Raw genomic sequence first — 26000 nt, 5'->3', positions numbered from 1 at the left:
CGACGTTTAAAACCTCACTGTACATAAGCAGTAGATTTGTAACAAGGAAAAGTGAAGGGCGACAAACAGGTAATTAAAGCAAACCATTAAAATGATTTCCTATAATATTTTGCTTAAATTTAAAACACTTACTTGGTAGATGTTCTTGGCCAAAACTTGGTCTGGGATTAACGATGGCTCCTTAAGCATACTGCTGAGGACCGTTTTAGAAGCTGAGAACAAGAGAGAATGGGACAAAAATATAAAAATCACAAATCTTATTATGCAAATGCCATCAAACATTAGCGTTTGTCTTGTCGTCTCGTGTCTTACAAACATAAAAGAAAAAAATAACTAATTCCTGCAAAAGCAAACTATTAAATTATGGAGACAAAAGACAGGCTTGGCCCACTGTAATTCACTATGCAACTGCTAATGCAGTATTTTCACTCTAGCCCATTAGATGGCTGCTTGGTGTCTATACAGATTTTCTATATATAAATGTTTCAGTTCAGAGCACAGGAGCCCCATGTAGTTTATCTATGTTATGAATGCCGACTATTCTGCATCTCTCATCCCCATTCTTGCTCTACTAACATTATAAATCAGAGAGGGAAGCCCACTGGATTGATTCGCTGGTACTGCAACAGCAAAAAAAAATTCCTTAAATCATTTCTTAAAAAGATCGGGATTAAATGGATTGTATCATTGTGTGACGAAATGGTTGAGGCACGCCATTTTAGTGATATATATACACACGTGGTCCTGACAGACTTGCAGCAATACAGACAATACAAGGAATGTTTCTATTCACATTTCAGGCATGGATGGTGCCTGTGCCAACACTGCACACAGAAAACAGTGCATAGCATAACTGTTAAACACAAGACAGGTTTATTTGAAGATTTATCAAAATGGCTAATAAAGTGACTTAAATAAAAAAAGGATGGATAGGAAAAGACTTGGGTGTACATTTACAAATGCTGACTGGATCATTAGGCGTTTCATTAATAGAAAGGCATTTAAAAGAACATTTAAAAGAAAAAAAAACCTTAAGACCCTTATTTTCTATCCTGTCTTCTCCCTTTGCATCTATTTCATAGGAATTATTCCTTCTGAATACCATGGAGGACAAACAGAACTGTGATCCCTCATCTACCTTATGATGAAATAAAGGAGGGTGGAAGAAGAACAAAGCACATTCAGCACTCCCTCCTCTCTTTCCGTTTCTTCTTCTTTGTCTCCATCTTTCTCTGCCACCTCCTCTCCATTTCAACCTCTCCCAGCGACGGCGTACTCCCCCAGCCCATCCCATAACCCCGCGCTCCTTCTTAGAGCTGCAAGGCACAGGGCTGTGCTTTATTTCTTTGCTCATTTTTCTCGGAGATTGGTACCTTCACACGCAGATCCATACCGTGCTCCTGTGCAGTTCAGGCGGCGGTGAAGAAAGAGGGTTATATTTTCCCCTTGAGTTAGGACACCTCATGACAAATGATAATGGATAATCAATAAAGCGGGAAATATGAGGCAGCAAACTTTATGAAGCCAGGAGACATATTACTCCCCAACAACACTGGTTTCCCTTAACAAAGTCACTACTCGACTGTGCCTAATAATCTGAAGGAAAATCAAAGGACCTGCAACCACATCAGCAATATTGGCAACTTATTCCACTTTAATGGCATTTTGATTGATTTTTTCCCTCTTCCTAATGGTCGCTTTATAGATTTGACGCTGCTTCTGCAAAACTGTGGTGTGTAATAAACCTCCCTGAAGGCAAACGGCAGCCATTAAAGCTCTTGTCTTACTAGTGCTCATAATTGAAGGTTGACCACCAACACATTTTGGTCTCACGCAGAAAAAAACACACACAAACACACACTAGACTTCTCTCTCTCTTTCTTTCTCCCTCTCGCCCTCTCTCTCCAACCCCTTGTTTTTTTTGGTGGGCGGCCATAACAAGTGACAGGATCCCTTTCTCCTGCTCTTTCTGTGCGATGGGGTTAAAAATAGCCATAAAAAGGTGACCTTGGCGCTGACATTGTAGAATTTCAGCCAAGCATTGACCTGATGAAAATGGAAGGCCAGGCCGCTAATAAATCAGGATGCTTTTAAAATGAGTTTACCCTAATGCTCATTCATCACAGGCCGTAATGCCATTTGCAGGCCCAGGATTCGCTGCTGTGCACAAACACAGCAGTAAATAACAACAGGGTCCTAGCATCCCTCGCATCGTTGCAGCCTCCAACATCAGCATACATTTATTAAAGACATCCCCGCCTTGCAAGGCAAGACTCCTCTATGACACCCTGAGCTCCTCTCTGCCACACACACATACAGCAGGCTCTTTAAATACACACTCAAAAGGGACACGCAGACACGCACACATAAAACACGTGCAGAAAAATAAAAAAGCATAATCTGAAGAACAGCAGACACGGAGAACAAAGCCCTGCAGCACGACTTTGCACCTTGTAAACATTCGCAAAATTTACTGTAATTGTCCCATGTTGGTATAAATCCTGACTAAGGTACCGTATCAGATCGTCAACATCTGAAAAGAAAAGAGAAAAAAACAAACCGAGAAGAAGAGAATAATAGATGTGTAACGCTACGCCTCCATTGGGATTTGCTAAAGAAAACAACCAGTGTAAACAAATCACGAGCTTGTTTTCATATGCAATTCCAAAACAAGATAAACTATATAAAGCAAGGTAACAGCAACATAACCTTGGCTTGATTTCTCATTGCTCATACTTCATCATTTGTAACTACTCTTCCTCTCTCCACTAGGGTGAAAAAGTCATTATCTCAAACACAAAAAAATGTCGAGAAACCTCATTAGATAGCAACATTTGTTGAGGGAGGGCCGTAATAAACAGTAACGGATGACGATAGTTATTGCCCCTGACACTGATGAGCTCCTCTGCAAGTTTGTTTATTAATTAAAAAACCCACTTTTTTTTCTACGGGTGGGGTGGTGCTTACCCATTTCCTCTCTATGCCCCCCTTCCACCCACACTCCCTATGCACAAGCCATTGAGCTGTGGAGGGGCACTCGTTCATCAAACTTCATGGAGCAAGGGAGAGACAGGTCCTGATAATGTGCGCCGCTAAAGCTGATTTTCCATGATGAATCTCGGAGCATATAAATTGGCTAATATCTGAAAACATTTACAGATACTAGAGGAATTGACTACTTGTGGGACATGATGGATGAGGCTCTCCGACGCTGGCCGACAGCTCTGCAAATCTCTGCGGCTGCCTAAAGCCCTCATTTGATTTTCCAATTTACTCCTTTTAAATGTATCCTCCCGTATTGAAAAAAAAAAAAAAAAACAGAGGATGGGAACGAGAGAGTGTGGGAGATGAGACGAAAGGAAGAAAAAAATGTGTGTGTTTTTTTTTAAAAAGATATCTGTGGTGGTGTGTATGTGCTAGTTGATGATTTGAGGTGGTATCTCGTGTGCAGGAGGAGCCCAGTCCCTGAAGAGGTTACTGGGGCAGAACTGATCTGCTTCCACCTGATTCTCCCTGATAGCGGTGAGATAGAACTCTAAGCTTGTGTGTGTGTGTGTGGCAGTATAGTAATAGTAGATCTGGGAAGGTGCTGCTATGAAGAGAGGCTTCCTAGGTCAGGCCATTAGACTGTGGCAGAGGCTGACTGGAGCTTCTTTGCTGAAAAGGGAGTAATTAGTATACTTGTCAAGTGAAGTGCCACGCTGATGCTTACCTCCCTTGCACCCACCCCTTGCATGCATACACAAAAGCACAGAAACACTCATGCTGCCTTCGCCTCCTTACTCCCTCCCTTCTGGCTAATGAAGTGCCCTTGCTCTCATTATTTGAAAGAAAGGCTACATATACACATCAGCTCCACCATAACAGAGAGGTGAGGGAGAGAGGAGAGGAGCACTTGAAGAGGAGGAGGAGAAACCCGAACAATCATCGCGGACACCAAGTTGAGATTTTACTGGATAGAACATAATAAAATATCAGTTATCAACACGTCTGATCTGCAAAACACTGAAGCTATTATGAATTCTGTCAAGGAACCAAAGGATCACAGTCGACACTACCATTCTCACAGTGTTAACATCAAACACAGGACATTTATAACCTCGCATACAAGGCTTCTGTAAAGGAATGTGACAATAAATCTTAAAGGCGGTCGAATCACATAGTTACAAAACATGGAGCAGCAATCTAATCTGGAGCTGGGCCTTGGGAAAATGGAAAAGGTCAAATAGCTGGCAAAATTGCCTCCTCAAAAAAGTATGTCTAAATCTAGAGGCACATCAACTCCTGTCAAAGGAGGAATAGAGAGAAAGATGAAAAGATAGCAGAGAGGGGAAGAGAAAGAGCAGCAGCTCCCCCAACGTGCCTGTTGGTGACTTTGAAAGTTAGTGGTGTTGAAATGACAATGTTGTTTTTTTCCCCATTGTATTATTTACAAAATCAGTAGAGCTGAGACATGCAGTGAACACATGATGCAGGTTTAATCCAGTTTCTTATATTTGTGTCAATGTAAACAGTTTAATTCATTTTGTCCTTTAATTATTTTTTGATTCATTTTTATAATTTTAAACATTGTAACAAAATGTTGACAGGAAGAAAAAATTTAAATATATATATTTTTTTCAATTAAATTGTATTATCATCAGTTGTATAAACCCATAACATATGTGTAATGTATGTGTTTTTCGAAGCAATTTGTAAATATAGGAGGTTTAATGACATATTTTTATACCCTGAACCATTATCTTAAAATAGGATATTTCTTGTAGATAGATACGAAAATAAAGAAAATCAATAACATAACAAATTAATGCAAATAAATGTTTTTGTATTTTTCTGTATTTTCATAGATTGTCTTCAGTAGCTTAGGTTGTAGTAAATGACCTTAAAATCATGAATAGTGTGGCTTGCAGGTGACATGCAAAAAGTGGATATAAAGAGTCAAAAGTTCCCATGTGACCTTTCCTCAGCACCCCGTCTGTTTTCATAAGACAAGGAGCATTATGGATGTTGATATCATATTCAATACGCGATAAACTACTTTAAATGTATCGATTTATTTACAAAAGCCAGATAGATTTCATTCGGTGTGACTGATGCTCCCTCCAATACTTTTGCTGCGAGGAGACTCATCTGCGGTGCCGTCATGTTGAGGTGTAGTGGTGGTGTGTGTGTGTGTGTGTGTGTGTGTGTGTGTGTGTGTGTGTGTGTGTGTGTGTGTGTAGCTATCGGGAAGGAGGGAGGGGGGGGGAGGAGGAGGAAGGGAGGGGGGGCGCTACAACAAGAGAGCAAAACAAAACAAGGAAGGGACAGAAAACAATTTAAAACTCTGTATTGATCCAGCAGTAGTGATTGTACATATATTCCACAGTCCCATAGGCCCCATTCCTGTGTCTCTTAAATGCAAAGAGAGAAAGAAGGGAAATAAAAAAAAAGGACGATGGTGCAAGGCAAAAGGCAAGCCACTCACCCAGTTGGGGGTAATGTCCCTTATATAGAAGTCTATTGATCTTTGCAGTGTGCCTGCCTGCCTTCCCTATGGAGTCCGACAAAAGCACACACACACACGAACACACTCGTGCATGCTGGAGCGCACTCTGGGGCTTGTAGGGGGGCATGACAGATATGCCTGCCAATAGCACTGAACCAACCTGTTAGCTAATTGCCAACAAAGACAATTATCCTTGCATTGTTTCATAATGGAACCACATTAATGGAGTCTAATATACACACGGGGAGATTGGACACTTTGACCGGGCAGCCCAGTGGGCAGCAATTCATTTGCGACAGCCAAGCAGGTCACGAGGAGATTGCAGAGAAGCTCTTTAAAAACAAAAGTCACCCTCACGGCCACTGACTTTACAACGGGCAACACTGGAACAGCACTGTCGAATTAAAGCTGCATTTAAAAAGTATTTCAGTAGATAATGGTCAAACTATTTTACCAGATGAAATTTTAACTGAATTTTAATCTGATCTAAATCATATCAGATTTTTCATTGTGTGTGTCCTTAGTTCGGCAAATATGAATCTGTGACTATCCTGTAAAAGCCATCTGTGCAATCGCTTTTGACAAGAACCATGGCCATGACATTGCTCACTAGCCTGCAAACGCTAAGACGGTTACAACAAGATGGTTACAACACTGTTTTGAAATTAAACAACGATCATCCGCAAAGTTTCATCGGCTACAAATCCATTCTGAGCAATAATAAAGCATGTTTTCACTGTATGGAGATGGAGGGATGCGATGTGCTATTATCTGAGACGGAGTGCTCCTCCTGCCCTGTTCTACAAGCTGCTCAGACTAGTATTTTGACAGGCAGTGGATAACGGTGGGTCCAAAGCAATCACATCTTTGACTTTGACAAATGGCTGTGCTGTGGCGAAGTTGAAAATAACACACATCCACTTTAATCTCTTTCTTGATTAAATTGGAAGCACGTCTTTTTGACATCATGCGATTCACTCTCAAAGCACTGACTACTCCACGGATACACACACCCAGGCCTCAGGATATGCCTATTTTTTGGTAATCCCAGGATAAGAGTCGAAAAAGGAAAGAGAAAGGGAATTAAATATTATCAAACGCAAGTTTAACTGTTGGTATCTCTCCTGAAACATTTTTTTTCAGAAGATACAAGAAATGTCTAGTCATGAAATGAATATAACTACAAATTCCGGACAATGTCTTTGACACATTTAAAAATATTTGTATCTCCATGTCCATCAGCGATACAGAGGAAAGGTTTGCTTTTTCTACAACACTTTCCATCAACTCACTTTCTGCAGCAATCACCAGTATGGACAGAGTAAGAGAAGGGGATGAGGGGAGAGACGGTAGAGGCAGATGGATGCATTGGGGGATGGAGGAGGGCAAGGGGAGAAATCAGGGCTGTTATAAATAACACTGATGAGGTGAGCTAGCATTGATCCACACCGCAGTTGAGAGGTGGGTGGTCCACACAGTGCTTAATTGCCAGTCATGTGCCCTGGGATGCAGCTACCACTAAATGTGGTCTGTGTCTCATTAGGCTTCGACAGGCTGAAAATACAGCAGCAAGAGCAGAAATTGGGACTTAAACAGAAAGAGATTCAAAAGACAAAGTGCTACAATTAAGAATGATGGGGGGAATGATAGAAAGGACACAAAGGGAAATGGAAAAGTGTTACTCACGCATTCCACCCTCCAGGTCCTGAAGGAATCTGTCCAGGATGATGCGAGCCATCAGTGCAGGAGACAAATCCACCTTTTCATAGATTGGAAAGCAAAAAAGTGGAATTAACCTTAATATAAAACAGACTATGGCATCAATATTGACTTAATGCAGCTTCAAAACATTGGGATAGTGGAATTGTTATTCCTCTTGCTCCATTTACAAACCTTTAGACTAAATCTCACATATCTAGCAGGAAGTACAGACATATTTCAAAGAGCCCAAGAATATGGCACTGAAATTACACAGCCAGTCTAACATGGGCTGATGTCACATGGATAATAATGATTGTAATGTCTCTAAATTATATTATTACGTTTTCAAACCTTGACCCAACTCTCGACAATCCCTTTGCAAATTGGTCTTTGAAAGCCTTGCTTTGCAATAACCTTTCCCACAGGAACAAGAGATTGCCTATTACGCAGCCAAGCTACCAAGCTGAATTGCCTTTGCCTCTGTCAAACGGACAACTGTAGTCTCTCATCTTGTATGAAAAAGCAGTGCACACTCTGCCCAGGCTGGAGACAATGTAGAGCTTTAATCATTGAATGATCACCGAGGCAAAACTGTAGGAACCAACAGGACACACCAGAGGGACTGTGGGAATGTACTCCTCAATAGGAAGGATAGAACCTATGGCTGCGGTACTCTTTGAACTCAAAGAAACCTTGAGAGGTGTGCAGGGTTTCAGTCTGTGTGCAGGGAGAAGCTCTGACAGGTAAAGGAGCAATAATGAATGATATGAAAGGAGACTTCCCGACTGCTTTCCTTTCACAACGGAAGCAGTGGAATTTTGGGGTGTGATGGGCTGATATCGATATTACCGATTAGTTGGCCAATACAAATACTTTATGCCAAGTATATCTTTTAATTAGAGCTCAACCGATGTGGATTTTTGGGGGCCAATGTCGAAACTGATACTAGGCAGTAAAATGTTTCATGTATAGATATATTGGTATATATATATTTTACAAATATAAATATATATATAACTATATTTTAAGTATTGCTTTTGATCTGTTTAAACAATATATATGCTGCAAATAAGCGGACACATTGAGTTATTCAGGAGTAAATTTCACAGCCTCATCAGTGTTTAGGGAATTAAAACATAGCTTGAAGACTTTGCCATTTCTAAGTCAGTTTGTTATGAGACACAACCACTTGCAGCCAAAGATCATTTTTTCTCTTGTTAGCATAATTGGGGACTAAAAGTGAATTTGCCCTCAGCTTGTAGTGAGAATGGTGCGTTTCATCTTCTCTCTGATGCTTCCTGGTAACGCTGGGAGCAGCGAGGCTTCTGTCTAAACAATGTCTTTTTACCCGGAGTAGTATATGTTAACATCTCCATAATATTGCACTAAGAAGGCAGCTTGTAAAAAGGCTAAACATGTCTATAATAATTAAGGGGTGAGCGTCGAGTTTATATCTTCATTAAGACCTCTGATAGCATTTCAGACTTTGCATCTTTAGCCTGCAGCTAGTCGTCTCTCCTCTCCCCAACACTCATTTGCTCTCCTCATCTTCTCTCCTCATCTTCTCCTCTCTCAGTCCTGTTCTCTTTGTGCTCATTGCCTTGCTCTCCATTCACACTGTTGGATAACAAGAGAGCGTCACATTCCTGGTAACCTGCATCAGGGCTGACACATGAAAAATGGCAACATTACCCACGCTGGCCCAGGCTGAATAAGGACCACCTGATTAGTTCAGGTACTTGCGTCTTCCTAATTTTCATATTAATCATGAGTCCATCTCCTCTCTCAAGTCAGACCACAGCAATTCATGTGTGTTACATGTGACTAAAATTCACAGAGTGTGAGATTCCTGCAGAAAATAATTATTGTTCAGTAAAATTCTGGTTTTATTAGCCCACAAAGCCAATGGGTGTCACATACAATCCAGCACAACCGCTTCTGCTCTAAACCCTGTATGTTTGAGTGACCTTTACATAAAAATTCTAACAAAGCATGCAAAAAAACGTTTAGAAAAATTTAGAAACCTTGTTCATGTACTTCTTCTGCGGGCAAAAGAGGAAATCCATGAATAGTTTTCATCATTGTTAATAATTTCCCTCTGTTGGAGATATATTGTCTCATAAAAGGGATGAAACTACATCAATTAGCGATCTGGGAGACCATGAGTGCTTGGTTTAAATGTTAAGTAGCATATTAAAATGACAGTTAAATGGTTCATAGACAGTTATCTCTGAGCTGGATTTAATCCTTTGGAGGAAAAAAAAAACATGTGTCAATTAAATGGAGAATGAATAATGGCAGTTAGCTTTGAGGTGCCACTGATGCATATGAACTACTCTTATTTTAGAAGAAACCCTCAAATCTCATTGCCCGGCGTAAGCGCCGATAAAAATTTAAATGTGCATTTAAATATGTTAAAAAGGTCACGCAGCTCATTGACACGATCAAAATAGGAGAAAACGGCATGACTAACAATGTATGCAAATCGAAAATAAATTTAAGAATGCAAAGATTTCAGTTTGATTTAAAAGCATGTGATTATCTAAAATACATTGTATTATATTATAAAGAGTGAATAATAATTATTCAACTATTTTAGCTTCACAGAGAAAAAACTGCTGGTTGATTCTTTAACTTTTAAATAATTATTATTATATATAATTCACTGAATTACTAGTAAATACTGTAAGAAACACAAGTGGCTATTTTATAACAGCCACAAACACCCTCAGCTTACTTTTAATCTTAACACTTCTTTCAACTTCACATCTTTTCAAATGTAAGTTTGCAATCACTACTATATCAACCAAAGTAAATTCTACAACCTGAGTAAAGTCAACAACTGATGAAGTGATGAAGAGAGGAATTAACCACTGACCCCGTCCTCACCTGCAGCAACTCTGCCTGAACTGCAATTTGCAAAATTACATAATAAAACACAAAAAGTATTTTCACATCTGCCTAATGGCAGCGACTTAATTACATCAAATAATTGATAATGAAGGAAACTATTTTACCAATTTTGATAATGACTAACAGACGAGGGGGGGTGGGGTTGTTATCAATAGTGCAGCCAACTTCGATGTGTCTATTTATAGAAAAAAGGAAGAATCAAAGGAAGAATCAAAGACGACAGAGAAAAAACTAAAGGTTATGTCATTACCTCATTGGCCAACTCCAGAAGAACAGGAGCAGTGGGATGTGCCTTGCTTTCATTTAGATACCTTCATTATGACAAAGGACAACAGCAGTGAGAAAAAAAGACGTGGCCCACAAAGGCAGACAGAAGGGTAGAGGGGACTAGACCAGGCTAGCCAAGACATGCTAATGTCCCTGATGACTTTGCCCTAGGTGGCATATGGCAGGCTTGGTGCGGTTTAAACAGCAGTGCTTGAAGGGCTTCAAATTTCCTTGACGCCAGACAAGCATATGATAGTTAGTTAACCCCTGCCGCCCAAAAAGCCTTTTTTCCCTCGCCAGCAAAAAAACAGCAGCTCCCCTCAGATCTTACCCAGATCATCTCTGAGGTTTGTTGTTGTAAGTGGATTAGAAGTGCATTATCCAGCTTTGTTTTCCCCAGAACAATGGCCTAATAAGCTAGATAAAGGCTAATTGTAATATGCAAAGAGGCAGTCCCCCTACAGTCTGTTTTTTCTAATTTATCTGTATTTATGGAATTAAAAGATAATCATCCCATCATAAGCCTGTGTAAGGAAAATGTCCAAAGGCTGATTATTTACTTTTTTTTTTATGCTTTCAGTTTGACATGGAGAACAGAGCTTTAGCTTAGCAGGTGCAAGTGGAGGTCTGGAATGAATCCTGAGGGTGGTGATTTGTTTAGAGGAGATTATATCTGTCATGGTGGCCCACCTACTCTCATGTGACTTTGGCAAGTCCCCTCCACAGTCAGACAACAGGGAAGACAAAGAGAACACACACACACAAGTGGGAGACAGATAAAAAAAACAGTGATAGAGATGAGGGGAAGATAAACAGAGAGCAAGACAGAAGAAAGAATCGCAGTAAAGTATTACAGTATGAATACAGCACCTTTGATAGTGGCTTTCAATGACGTCTGGGGCGTGATGTCTTGAGATTGTTCTTTTGGTTCGTTTCTGTCTCAGAGATGAAAAATGTAAATTAAAAACCATAACAGCAATAATAATATAATATTATTTATTAGGAGACCAAGGCTTTACATTTTACATCCATTCCTAAAGCAGCCCAGGCTGCTCTTTCGTGCTCTATTGTACATGAACATGTGCAGGGGAGTGTAGGATCTTGGGTCAGAGTAATTTAATTTCAATAAGTTTGTCGGGGTCAAAGTGTGCCAAGACAACCTTGTTCAGACCCCCATTCCCCTCTACCCCCCTCACTCGAAACCTTGTCTTCATTTCCCCTTTTTCGATCTAACAATGACCCTATTCCACATCCCACACTCTGACATTTCCATGCAATTCAATTGCCATTTTTCTCTGAGAGGGAGCCGGACGGGATAAAAGAGGAAGAGCATTGGTTAAAAAACAACTTATTTAAAAACTACTACACAAAAAAAATGTAATTCCACAGAGACGGGCAGTGTGACTGACACCTGTCAGGGGGATGATAAATGACTCCATTTTCTGCCTGTGCTGCCTTCTGCCACTGGCGGCAGCGGCCATTTATCATCATCCGCTGTCAGCCGTGGAAAGCAGCAGTGACAGTGCGAGTCAGCAAACATTTAGCACACGCAGCCACACTACACGGGGAAATTATTATTGTCAGAATAATAATGGTTTAGCATAATTTATTACAGGTCCACCAAATAAGCAGGGGCTAGATGTTATTAGACAGATGGATGGGAAGGCTTGGCAGACATCCACTGAGGCTCAGGCAAGCAAGGGCCCTCAACGTGAACGTGAGGAGAAGGAGGAGGGGGTGGTGGTGGTGTGGGGGGGGTGGGGGTGAAATAGACGTGGGTATGGTGAGGGGGGGGGCATCCTCCAAACCAATCAGAGAGCTGGCAGTTCAATTACAAAGAAATAAAGGGACATTCATCATTCAATTAGGCACCTGTCAGGGCTCACAAAGGAAGAAAACTTCTAACCTGGTACTCCAGGGAGAAGATGCTCAGAAGAGTGGACTGCGAGTGACTGGAACAAATAAAAGAAGGACAAAGTTAATTACCAGAGTGCATTGCACAGAGACAAAGGGAGAGGGGGAGCTTCAAAGCCGGAGCCAGCTGCCCTGTAATCTAAAAGAACATGAAAACAAGTGTGGCAAAGTTGTTCCAGATGAACACCTCTGACAAAGGATTCCAGCCACGATGGCGTGGGGGTTCGAGAAAGGGGGAGTTAGTGTGTGGTATGAGAGATGAAAAAAATATAGCCCGTTCTCCTTTCACTCATACCATCTTCATATTTCTCTCTCTCTCTCAGAGCATTGAAAGCTATATTGTTCATGATTAGAAGAGCAGTAAAAATCATGCAAATGCAAGACTGCATAACTAAAATAAACATGGAAAAATTAGAGAGAATTTAATGACATTCTTGGAAATAATTAATAGGGTTCAAGTCCATTCGCTGGGGAAAAACACTGCATTCATCAGCAATTACACTCCCTGGGTCAGTAAATATTTCTTTGCAGAGATGACCGCTGTGAGCCTCTGCATTTGTTTGTGCGACTACTGAAGCAATATACAGATATGAGAAAGTTTTCCTGCCTCACTGTCGGTGCTGGCATATGGGCCATTCGGGAGCCCCCCCACTGCAACTGATGAGCTTTGAAAATGGAAACTTTCACTGCAGGAAGCTCGGACTCCCAGGAGTCGGTCAATTCCATGGGTTGCCATAAGCTACATTCATCTCCAGCTCCAGTCAATGTCAAACACCTGGCAGCGAGGCAAACCTGGAAAACAGGCAGCTCCAACAGGGACTAGCAGCCCCCTCGATATCCCTCCCCAGCCCCCACAGCATCCTTTGGGTTGAAGATAGTTAAAGTGGTGACAGATATTATTCTAATTGGATGGTACACACCTCCGCCCTGCATATAAAACAAACATAAAGCTTCTGCAGAGGCATGAGCACACACATTCAACCTGCTCTGTGGTGGTCTCCAGTGGTTCCGTGTCTCCATGTACTGCTCTCAGTACATTTGATTGTTAAATTTAATGGACTTTTCGTTACAAGTCACCTGAGAACGGTATGTAAATACTGATGTGGAGTCGATGCTTCCAATCTGCATTGAAATATTGAGCCCACAAAGGCCTTCAACATCAATCACTATAAACCATGAAATAACCATGTGGCATGTAAACAAAGCCAAAGGAATCTCAAACAGTGATTTCTATCTGAAGTCCCAGCCTTGTGACCATATCTTAATAAAAGAATTTCAGCCGCTGGAATAGTTTAGCACTTTATAATCACTGAACCCACCAAAGACGTCATCTCGGGTTCTCCAGATGGTGGATTTAAAACCGTTTTAATGCTCTGGCTGGAGAACAACTCTGTGAATCTCAACCCATCACACAGATGAGTCGACTACAAAGTTACAGTCACACAAGAGGAGGACAAAACGTTTGAAGTAAAGGAGGAGAGGGGGGGAAACAGTCAAAAAAACATTGCCACCTCAGCATTAACTTACAATGATGCTTGGGGATGAAGGGGCCACTGCAATTAAGTGGGCCATTAAATGATCAACTGTCAACATGTAGACACTTAAGGGGAGAAAAGAAATTCCTCCACACTTCAACCTTGCACCTGAGCATTTCAGCAACATTACAGCCTTATTGTTGGCATGGGACCATCGAGATCCCCCCGTCGGAACAGACATCTGTTAGGCTTTAAATGGATTACTCTCTATAATGAGCATGATTACTGCCTAATTGCTAAATCTATACCCTGTTAACTTTAAAAGGGACATAAACTGCTCTTAATATCTGGGAAAACATATCTGTTTCAAAAACACTAAAAACTTTGGAGCCTTTTGTTTCTCTTTCTCACCTTAATCAGTTTGTGCAGACCAAAAACAGACTGCGCCACAAATGCTCAAAATAGGTCAAATATTGAAACAAGCTAAATATTGTCAAATTTTAAGAATATAAAAAAAACGAGGGAGATGGGCACAGATATCTGGATTCAAACCAAAAAAAGTCTGCATTTTATTGGGTCTGTCAAGTTTTACACTGAGCTCATATTGTATAATGCCCCTTTTTCCATTTGACAGACATTAATAGTAAGTTATCGCAGGCTTTACATTAATGTATATCCAACCTGTGCTCTCCTGGGCACAGTATGCTCACTCCATGCTAAAATATGGAGCCAAGTGCAGTGTTACAATGGAGATCTGATCTGCCTGCTGAACAGTAGCATTACATTTTCACTGTAATATATCCACCTCCTTAACTCATGATATCAGCATTTGAAGGAATTCAACCCGGGCTCAGTGGTTATAAAAACAAACCAAAAGGAAAAATATATATTCCAAAACCAGAATAATGCATTTGTCTTTTCTTTTTTTTTTTTTAGCATTTACCAAAAGCCCAGGTATCAGATTTATGCACACGAGAGCAGCAGGATTAGTGGCTGTGTAATTTTATAAATAGTGACAAAGATTTTAAACATTTTCCCATTTAACGACACTTAAAAATTGTAGACCAAAATAGAACCAAAGAGAGAGGGTTGTATTGATTCAAATTGTTTAACATCTGAACAAACTAACTACGTATTGGTAGGAAATGTATGCACATTAAAGCAGAATGATAAGCTTTTGTATAATTACTAAAACGAGAGGGATATATTCATTTAATTTGTTTTAATATCAGTTAAAACTTTGCTCTTGGAGTTACACCTAAAACTGGAAGACATGAGCTTTATATTTTATAGCTGAAAATAAATAAATGCATTTCTTATTTTTTTTATTCAATGTAAAAAAATGAATTCATCAACCCCGTCATACGCCTTGATTTAATAATTTAGGTTTCAGTCTTGTGTTCAGTTATTGAAAAATATTCCAGCAAATAAATAAAACCTTTGAAAATCCATTTCAAAAAGAGTCTGTGACACTGCAGCATATTCCCACATTGACCTTTATGTGGGAAGAAAAAAAAAAGAATAATAAAAATCCCTCCCTCTAGGAAATAATTTAGAACATGGGGAAACAGAAGGCTGGGAGACAGAAGAGTGGTTTGGGAATCATTCACTCTCAACCTAATTACCCTTCCTTACAACATAAGACGGAGCATTAATATGCACTGGCACCCAAAATAGTAAAGCAGCAGATTAAATTAAAAACAATTAGGGACTTTCACTTTGTCACTGAGCTGGTATGCCTGTCTGGTCAGTGCTTCAGGCTCTATTAAGCTAGGCTATCCACTGCTTGTGAATCTGACAAATTCAACTTTGACTGTGGAATTGCCTGATCTCTGTGTGCATTCAGAGTGTGTCAGTGTCTTGGGCATACATGGCGGAAAAAAGCCCCCCCTACACACACACACACACACACACACACACACACACACACACACACAGGGAAAAGCCTGGAAATTCCCATCGACCTAATTAATAGGATATGGGTGAAATTCTAGCTATCAATTATATTCGGAATCTTCCTATTTACAAATAATTAATTATAAACAATAGCTGTAATTTAGGTAATGAAAGCCACCTGGCTAATGGCGTTGGTATCATGTGCTGCGACAGTGCTTAGCATTTGGTGGATCTGCATGCAGAGAGTGTTGCATGGCGCGACTCTTCGGGGCATGGAACTGGCTAATTGAGGCATCGCACATATTTTTACTAATGGCGATGAAGCTATATTGAGAAGTGAATGGCATGGATGGAATGATTCACCTTTTCTGTATAAAGACATTCTACTTTTATCTACACCTCTATTACTTTACTAAATTAGCCTTCCAAGCGTAGTTAGCACCTCTATCTCATCTAAGAGCTTCTTTCGTTTGAAGTTGCTGACAATAATACATTAAGCATTTACTTTGCTACAGATCAATATTTTATAAAGTGTAAAACAGCTGAGTGTGGGTTCAACACTCTGGATATGCAAATGCTGCTAATTACACATGCTGATAGGCAAAAGGCTAACATCTGTTTCACTGCTAAGTCTACCATCATCAGCAGCTAAACAAATGTGTAGAGAAGAAAAAAGTTCTTTATGTGTTAATGCATAAATGTGATATATTTTGACAAGAGATAGAAACAAACAGAAACCTCAGTGTGTTGTGCAGCTGCAAACAAATACTTGCACAATGAGTGCACGTGTTTACACTTTAAATTTGTTCTACTTTTTTCCCCCCATTGCAAAACAATGATAAAGCTAACCTTCTATCACACTACAGCAATCATGTTTTCATGGGATTTTATGTTTCTGTACAAATGTATTATTACTTTTATTCTAATCCCGATATTTGGCTTGTAAAGTGTGAGAAAAAAATGTTTGACTACATTTTCAAGCTTTCACGGCTGAGGTCGGATTTACCAAAAGGCAACTTAGGTTGCATTCCATTACATTTACTGATCGAGACCCCCTGTCTCTATGTGAAGGCCATAGAAAACCTAAAAAGCCTGCGGGGGGGCGGCTGTGCACTCAAATGGCTTTAGCAGAAGCACCACAGGGCATCTCACTGCCTACTATTTTGCTATTAGATGAAAAATATGACCCCTATCCAGCCCCCGCCACTTTATTACAATCTTTAAAACTTCTCTCTGCTGAGGTGCCCTGAGATGTCACAACTATTACGTAATGGTGGCAAAAAGAGTGGGAAAGATCCCGCAGTCACTGCTCTAATTGTGATTCCCCCTGAAAGCCGGGGATCTTCACTGACGAAACTTGGTATAACTACTATGGTGTGTTGCCATTGTTATAGTGTAATTATTGTCATTGCTGTTCCTGCAGACTCTCATGGAAAATTGAAAATGAGGTCCATGTTATCCGTCAAGTGGTGAGCATCCACTAGTCTGGCAAGGAAAAGCATTACACTGACCAATTGCCTACTCCCCCAAGCGTGGTGAGGAACTTGTACCATTCTGGACAATTTGTTTCATTCTTCATTTGCAATTGATCGCAGTATGCACAGAGAACCTGGGGCAAGGAACTCCACCATAGCTGCCCAGCTGAACTGTGCTGCTGTAGTTTCCCTTTGTATAGCTCTGGGGATTGAGGGACGACACAGCGGCAACTCCATGAACAGCAAACAGTACTTCGGTCTTATTCACAATAGCTCATCTTTCTGTGTGAATAATTCAAACATCTTTTTTTTTTCTGTCTAATGATCCAATAAGTTTTTAACCTTCAAGACAGCTTCCATTAGGATCACTGTAAGCCACACCTTTACTGTACTTGAGCCATAGGCTGCTTGCCTCAGTGTTTTTAGCCCAATGAGGCGAGAAGACTTTACAATCTATAGAGTGTGCTTGGACAACGTCCCTACGATATGAGGAGGAAGAAGTCATTCCTGTGCTTCCTAATCAAGTAATTGATTGCATCTATTATTCATGAAGTCCTTAGCCTGACATGAAGTTGTAAACTCAGCACAGCTTCTCCTCTTTCTCCTCTCTGCCTACCCACTTCATTCATCTCTTCACCCTTCCAATGCTCATCTAACCACATAAAGCTGGGGAATTAGTTTGCCAGCCTCTCAGCCTTCAAGGGTTGTGCCCCTAAGCCCCAACTGCCAGTTTGTGTTTTGTTCAATATGGGCAGTCAGAAGTGTGAGGCCGTGCACTGGAGGCCGTCAGGGCTGCCCCCACAGGCTCTGCACTAGATCAGTCTCTGGGTAATGTCATTGCCACTTCGAGGCTGTAAAATCGCGGTGGAATTCTACCTTCACAAGAGCTGCAGCAGAGCAACTTGGTTGATTCAACAGAGATGACAGTGGGAATCAGAGTTAACTCCAGCAATGATACATTTAACTGGGATTCCCAGAGATTTAAAAAATCCACGTCCACATTTTTAAAACCTTGATTCAGGTGAGCTTTAATAAAGGGATATGAACTCAAAATAAAAGTGTGAAATTTCAGGTGAGAAAGTTATATCTGTAAACAACAACAGCTACATAACTTGACGAAGGCCAATACATTTCTCATTTGCAAAACTTTATATGATTTTGTTTGACATAAAATACACAAATATTTAGAAATATTAATGCACAACTCTAATAGGCCAAGTCCTAAATCAGTTAAATTGTTTAGGTGTGAATTATTGCAAATGGATCTCCATTTTAACACTGTGTTCTACACTGTAAATGATAGGCACACCTAAGAAATAATACAATAGATAAAAAAGCAGTTATAATCTCTTACATCTTTTCTTCAGTTCGTGGGATGTAAGTTAAACAAAATGTATAAAGAGCCTGCTAGTTTAATGCGCCGTGCCTGTTACCAAATCCCTAGGTTTAACCAGCGTGTTTAAAAAAGGAGAGATAAACACTACAGCCACAATAAATAATCAATGAGCAACTCCCTAAGCTTCGTCCTGAGCCGAGATATTACCATCAAAAACAAAGTGTCTGCAGCCAAGAAATCACCATATCAATGGCACATGCCACAACAACCCTGCCCTGCGCTTTCCTTCCAAAGATCATGCTAGATAAACCCCAAATAACAGAGAAATTAACAAATGCTTGACATTTGCTCAACATCCATTATTCTGACACTTCTTCAGAATTTCAAAAGGCTGAATGCATGCTTAATCAACATTCATATTCCCAGAGCGAGCCCCAGCACCATATTGCAGCCCGCCTCAGTGCTGATGAAAACGGCACATTAGGGCCCGATTCGAAAAACGTTCAGGGACTCCTCACCAGGGAGCTGTGTGTGTGTGTGTGTGTGTGTGTGTGTGTGTGTGTGTGTGTGTGTGTGTGTGTGTGTGTGTGTGTGTGTGTGTGTGTGTGTGTGTGTGTGTGTGTGTGTGTGTGTGTGTGTGTGTGAGAGAGTGTGAGTGTGAGAGAGTGTGAGTGTGAGAGAGTGTGAGTGTGTGTGTGAGAGAGTGTGAGTGAGTGTGAGTGAGAGAGAGAGGCATTGGTTGTGTTCAGAGGGGAGGGATGCTTCAGACTTTGTTGTTTTTTTAAGCGTTTTCCAGAACAGAGGCATCTGCCCCCTTTCTGCACACCCTCTAACTTTCATGACTGTGAAAGCCATATGAGGTGTGAGCTGAATGGCGTTTTAAAACAGGGGGGGTAATCATTACATCCAAATTCATTCATAATATAGCACAGAAGGACACAGAGGACTCGCACAGACCCTCCCTCTTTCTCTCGCCCTCCTTACACACACTCTCTCTGGGGACAAAGGGTGGAAGGACTGGGGTCCCCTCTAGACCCGGGGGAAGCCAGGCAAGGCCTCAGAGAGCATCCCATCATTTCCAATTCTAATATGTGGCAAGAGAAGGACTTGATGGGACTGATGTCACATTTTTCCTCACACCGGCCTGCAACGAGCCCTCCCACAGCCCCTCCATGCTAGCCAGGGTCCAGATAGTAGACAGGACACTGTGGCTGGCTAAGAGGAAGGCAAGGAAGAAAGGGCACGAATGGGGGTTGATATTTGCATGTCCCTCCATTGTGAGTGGGGGTAAAAAGTGACAGCACCGTGTCCAATTCTTTTCCCCCCAGAGCAGCTCGGGCCCGGCAAGAGAGGCCAGGCTGACAGATGACTCCCAACATCTGTGTTATGCAGCCGTTACAGATGAGGGACTCCACATCACAATCTCTCTCTTTCTGTCTGTCTATAGGACCCTCCTTCTCTCCTCCCACCACCCATAATCATAGCACAACAAAAAGGCTGACAGACGCTCCGTGGAAATTACCCTGAAATGGCCTATAACAATAATTTTGTCCCAAGTTTAAATGTTCCACCCTTTGAATTCTCAATCAAAAGCAATGATTATAAAATGGTTTGGTTCTCAATACAGAATTAAGAGAGTTGAGGATAATGGATATTCCCATTGATCAACATCGTTAGAACTGAATTTGTTGAAAATTCCTATAATATTAACAATAAATAAATACAAATGTAAAGTTAAGGCAATATAGTTAAAATATATATCAGCATTTGAATTTGAAAAAAATTCTCACACCAATACATATACAAAACTCCTGTGAAATAATCAAACATATATTAATACTTCACATAATAATAATAATAATAATAATAACTTAATGCCATTTTATTACAATTTGTTCAAAAATCTTAATTAACTTATTCCTTAAAATGATCACATGATACTCTCTTATCATTAAGATATTATTTCCTAAAGTCAATAATAGATATATTGAATTATAGTCCCGCTGTAATTGCAGGTAATGTGAATTTCCATACATTACCTGGGCTACATTTCAATATTTTGACTGGACAGATGCTAATATTAAAAAAGTTAGAAAACTGTGTATATATATATATATATACATACAGTATATATGTAGTAATAAAATGTACCACAAAAGCAGTCACCCTGACGCTGGTAGACAACATTAAAATCTACAGTTTACTCAACATTGCTGGCATCATTTAGAAATGACCTAATGCATCGCAAAATGATGTGATATCCCATCCCCATCTTTTCTATATCTCTGGCTATTATAACCTAACCAATCTTTTGCCCACTCCTTCAGTACACTGCTGTCCACAACAAACGCCTCACCCCCTCCTCCAGCTCCCCCTGCCAGCCCCAGCCTGGCCAATATTTACGCAGTGGCAAGGCTCCCACACAGTCCGAGGGGACAGGAGGGGTGTGGGGAGGGGGTGGCTGACTGCCGTGCCTGAGCGCATGCTAAGAGATGATGGATGGCCTAGTCGATATGTTATGTCTTAAGAGCCTGATTTCCTGCCAGTCCAATCACTAACCCTCCAGAGCCCAGCTCAGCTGATTGGACAACCAGAATAATTTCGCAGGCTGTGAAAACACTGCTGCCATGCCTGTCTGTCAGGCCCAGTGACGAGACTCAGGGATTTTAAAGTGCAAGGGCCTCCCCAAGATTGGTTATGGTGAACGAAATAATAACAATAACCAGCAAGACTAAACAAAAGAGCCAGCACCTCCGGGAGAGAAGAATCATGTAGAATTATTGGAATGGAAACACTCCAATGTTTTTCTTTAATTATTACACACACCAGTACCACTTTTCGAAGAATTGGCATTTAGACTGTTTGTTAAAGACAGTTTGGATTAGGAAACCAAAAGGAGAAAGTCAACTCAAAATAAACATGAAATTGGCCTCCTAGTGCTGCTGCCTGAACATACAGGATATTGGATGCACTTTACATGCATGATATATTCTGTAAAATGCTGACAGTGAGAACAAAGGTTGGCTCAAGACCCACTGAGTTCCCTTTGGGGAACCGATACCTTCCTCTAGATTGGTGATTAGGGCCCGATGGAAGTAGGAAGCTCCAAATACATGTGACTTTGTAAGTGACCTCTATGGGATCAGCCGCGGTGTCCTGGTGGCCTTGGGGGATTACACGTGTTACGTTCAATAAAGTGAGGGCCCTCAGTGTCAAGGAGAAAGGCAAACACAACCATTAACCTCTCGCTTCGATTTCTCGATGTGCAGGCGCTGCATGGCAAAGCATTGGCTAATGCTGCGGTGAAAGCCTCTGATGAAACCTGTATGGAATTAATTAGTGACCATAACAAGAGAATTAAATGGGATTATAAATATTTAATTATAGAATAAAAAAATAGAAAGTAAATAATGTTCCTAAGGAGCATTGATGAACAGACAGTTGATAAATGCAGCTCTGTATTTATCTTAAAGGGAGAGTTCACCCAAAAATGAATATTCACTCATTATCTACTCACCACATTGGAGGAGTAGTGTTTGAGTCCACAAAACACTTTTTGAGTTTCAGGGAGTTGCAAACAAATCATATACATTTGAAGTAAATGATGACCGATTCTTCAATCGCTGTTCAACCCTGAAACTCTATGCATGTAAACACATCATGTTGTGTATTTGTGGACATCCTCACTGATTGAAAATGATAAAAGATTGTCAGGCACATCAGATGTCTCACACACAGCTGCAGAGGCTGCACACACCGGACTCGCTCATGCACAGACAGGAACAGTTCAATGTGTGACCACTTACTTTGGAAATCTCTCCTTGAGCATCTTCATACATTGTCGGGTGGGTCTCAGCTGTTCAGCGCACCTCACTATCTCCTTATACTGAGCTCTGGACAGCCTCATCTCTGCCTTGTTTATCTTCTGTGTTTACCTGCACGAACAGGAACAGGTGGTCAGAGATGTAAACAACATGACAGCTGTCAAAATCAGCTGCATTGCTAAACAAACTTAGCTTAATGTTGCGACCAACGCGGACATAACAGCATAAGAATACATACAACGTAACGTCTCCTCTTGCTGCTTGACTATCTAACGCGACACGTTTCCGTTTATAACAAGATGAGCGATAAATAATGCGTCAAATGTGATGTTTACCGGTGTTTCCAGCCGCCTGTGGCTACTTCCCGTTTAGCTGCTTCCCGCTAGGAAGTTGAAGAGAAGACGTTCGTGTGAGCGGCGCGCTGATTGGTGCGTTAGTCCACGAGGCTGAGTATGCCGGCCTCTGATTGGTTATCGGTGTCCAGGGGGGGCGGTATCCAGCGGCTCACTGCCTCTCCAGCACATCTCTGTTCTCTGCAGCTTCGAGCGGTGAACAGGCGACACAGGCAGGAAGTAGAGATGGAAAACAGATGCTCTGGTTCACTTTCACACGAGAAATGTTCCAAGGAAAATGGAAATATTCTCTTAAATGTGTAAACTGTGCGGTGGAGGGAAGAAAGTGATGGAGAAGAGACGGAGAGAAAAGAGAGGCACAGACAGAGGGTGTGTGTGTGTGTGTGTGTGTGTGTGTGTGTGTGTGTGTGTGTGTGTGTGTGTGTGTGTGTGGTCCAGTATAACTGAATACAACCACTTCACAGGTACTAGTGTCACTGTTTTAACATTTTAAACAACAGCGTGGTTCTTCATTTTCAATATTCATTTAGAATGACAGCAGAGACATCATGTAGTCCAGCAGCACTAATGCTCTATTAGCTCTGAAGATACTTGAAAAAATGATGTTGCTATCTAGATGTGAGAATCCTATAGTCTGACGTAGAAACAGTCATAGGATTCAGACAGCAATTAAAAACAAACTAAATATCTTATTAAAAAAAGATGATATATGTTCCCCTGGCAGTCATCACCCTGCTTTTCTGTTCATACTGCTGCCTTTTTGATTTCAGATGTCGGCAACAAGAAGTTCAAATTCTTGATAAAAATGTAACAGAGAGCTCTTTACACGCCTCCTCCAAAACAACTACTGTATTAACTGCAGTGGATGTTAAGTTTAACAAGATCGCCTGCAGTAAGCATCACTGATTGAATGAAGTCTATTACTTCACCTTTGCAGTGGCTGAATTAGGCGTGCATGGATAGAAGTTCTGCCCCTGCCTGAGAGAATATTAGTCTGGGGCTTCCCTAAATGATTTCCCCACATCCTGCAGGAATTTTTGTGAGCCATTCTCAGCTGCTTGCCCCTGAATGATCGACACCCTTCACCTCAGCAGCGGAGGTATGGTGCTATAAAGGCCCTTGGCAGAAATAACCAAATGAGTCAAAGAAAGATGACTAACTGTAGAGAACTGTGTTAGAAAAGACTCAGATGGATTGTTAAACACACAAATTTAATTTTGAATTTAAAGGTTAAATGTTTGCGCTGGCTGCAACACTGATAACTTCCAATATGCTTGCATTTAAATAGAAATTACTATTTATAGTTACATATGCAAAGTTTTATTAAAGGAAAAAAATATCAGTTGATTTATAATCAATTTAGTTTCAACTGTATGATTGTCTCTATATAGTGTTGATCTGAGATGCTGAGATAAAACTAAAACCTTTAAGACCTCGTTTGTCAAATACGTCCCTTGAGCTCAATATAATTTAACAATGTCATTGTTGCATAATTAGTCTCTGAACAGCAAGCCTCAGTCTAATAGATTTTCTCTTTAACCTCCTCTTCTCACATACAGATGCGGCAAAGTCTCGTCTATTTTATGGTGAGTTTCATATATTTTGGTGGATTATTGTTGTTTTTGTGTTGAGGATATAATTTATTTCATGAAAATCATTCCAGAGATTGTTCTATAATTTTGCAAAAAATACAATATCATCATCGCAAATAATTCCCCTAAAATGTCCAATAATCTAAATTTAAATTTGCAGTATTGTCTCTGAGTCTGTGTGACAAGGTCACGTAATTCAGTGTTTGATTCTAACATTCTTTTGACAATAACATTGCTGGTTTCCTCCATTGTGAGCCAACAATGCATCGGTGAACAGAAAGACTCTATCTGACCTGTGGTGCATCAGAAAATGGAGCTCATTGTTGTTGGGCAGTGTAGTATGATGACTGAGATGAGCTGAGGTCTCGGACTCTGTGCTCACCGGCACAGTCCCTGGCTTTGAAAGGGCTCACCACTCTGTGGTGGCTACAAAAGAGAGCTGTGTAGTGGGATTGGTATGGCCAGATAAGATCTGGGCCTCTGAGGAAGTCTGGTCTGATTGCTACAAAGGGCTGAGGTCAGGGGCAGCGGGAGCAGTTTACTCATCTAGGTATCAGAGGATCAGTGGTTTTGGTGGGGAGCCGCGTATGTAATAAGTATAAAAGGATCAGTGTAATGTGATGCTATAAAAAGATTAAAATCAGAAATGGGGTTGGAAGGTAGTGTACTCTAATGGCCCCAAAAGCTACGGGATTAGAGATTTTGCTGTGTGTAAGCGTCCGCTCCACACCCTCGCATTGACTCAGTTTGTCTGCGTGCATCTTTGATGGCTAGAGAGAGCCACAGTGGTCTGTGATGAGAGCTGAAGGGGAGAGGGAGGCGATGGAGGGGATACAGGAAAAGGATGCAGGGGGAAAGACGAGTGCTTTGGAGGCTGCGTGTAAACAGGGCAGTGGTACACACCGTGCCGTTAACCAGCTGTGAAGACTGCTCACAGTGGGAGATGAATTTACAAAGGATGTCTCCCTCTGATATCCAGGAGACTCTGCACTGATCTCTGCTCCACTGCTCTCGGCACACCATTGTAGTGCAAAGCACTGTGCCACTAATGGCACTTATGTACCTTAATGCCTGGAAAACATTTACATTTTGCTCACAGCACAGTGGCTGTGGAGAAATTGTGTGTGTGGGTTTTATTATTTTTTTTATCAAAAGCATCCATCAAAAGTTCTGGCGATAAAAGTATCATCATTATTCAGAAGATTTGAAAGTTCTTGTAATTTCCTTTACTCATCAAACTGATTAAGGAAATTGCAAGCCCTCCAATGTCTTGCACATTAGTCCCTCCTTATAATGTGCACTAGTATTACTCACCATACAAAGAGAGCATTTTGTTGCACTAGATTGTCAAACGTTACTGTTGTAATGCTTCTTTTTTTTCCACTTGTGAAGTCAGTGACTGAACTCCTCTGCACCACAGAATTGCTCTCCAATCTTTAGGGAGTCTGGGATCTCAGCTCTAAAAGTCACAGTTTAAACATGAGGCAAGCCATAACCAGGAAATGCCTGTAGTGTTAGCAAGGTATCGGATTCATGCATTCCCCTCTGAACAGCATGACTGCCCCTGAAAATCCCACATCCATATTTTACATCACGGGAGACAAGACACATGTGTTTCACCCTGGCTTTCAAAGCTGTTTCTTCCATTTATTTTATTATGCTTTAATGAATTTAATTAGATGACATGTAATTAAATGCAACTGTGCTGCTCACCCCGTAACATACACACACGCGTGCACGTGCAAACATATGCACACATTTGGCTG

General features: G+C 41.0%; 1 protein-coding gene across 7 annotated transcripts in view; it reads right to left on the bottom strand.

Moving 5' to 3' along the window:
• The window catches only part of cdin1 (CDAN1 interacting nuclease 1), a 54585-nt gene extending 31830 nt beyond the window's left edge, over positions 1-22755 (bottom strand). For 2 of the 7 annotated variants that reach the window (XM_069536016.1, XM_069536014.1), the window contains exons 1-7: positions 22625-22755; positions 22272-22400; positions 12276-12321; positions 11240-11304; positions 10353-10413; positions 7175-7247; positions 133-212 (exon numbers count right to left, since the gene is read on the bottom strand). In XM_069536016.1, coding sequence (XP_069392117.1) covers positions 133-212; positions 7175-7247; positions 10353-10413; positions 11240-11304; positions 12276-12321; positions 22272-22372 — 426 coding nt within the window. In that variant the 5' untranslated portion in view covers positions 22373-22400; positions 22625-22755. Of the gene's footprint in view, positions 1-132; positions 213-7174; positions 7248-10352; positions 10414-11239; positions 11305-12275; positions 12322-22271; positions 22401-22527 lie in introns of all 7 variants that reach the window. The other 5 variants (XM_069536017.1, XM_069536015.1, XM_069536018.1 and 2 more) reach the window with 3 other exon arrangements.
• Positions 22756-26000: the final 3245 nt, after the last annotated feature.

Source organism: Paralichthys olivaceus, chromosome 12, assembly GCF_024713975.1.
Source record: "Paralichthys olivaceus isolate ysfri-2021 chromosome 12, ASM2471397v2, whole genome shotgun sequence".
Classification (NCBI taxonomy): domain Eukaryota; kingdom Metazoa; phylum Chordata; class Actinopteri; order Pleuronectiformes; family Paralichthyidae; genus Paralichthys; species Paralichthys olivaceus.
The sequence above is the reverse complement of the archived record's forward strand: the minus strand, read 5'-3'. Positions and strand labels throughout refer to the sequence as shown.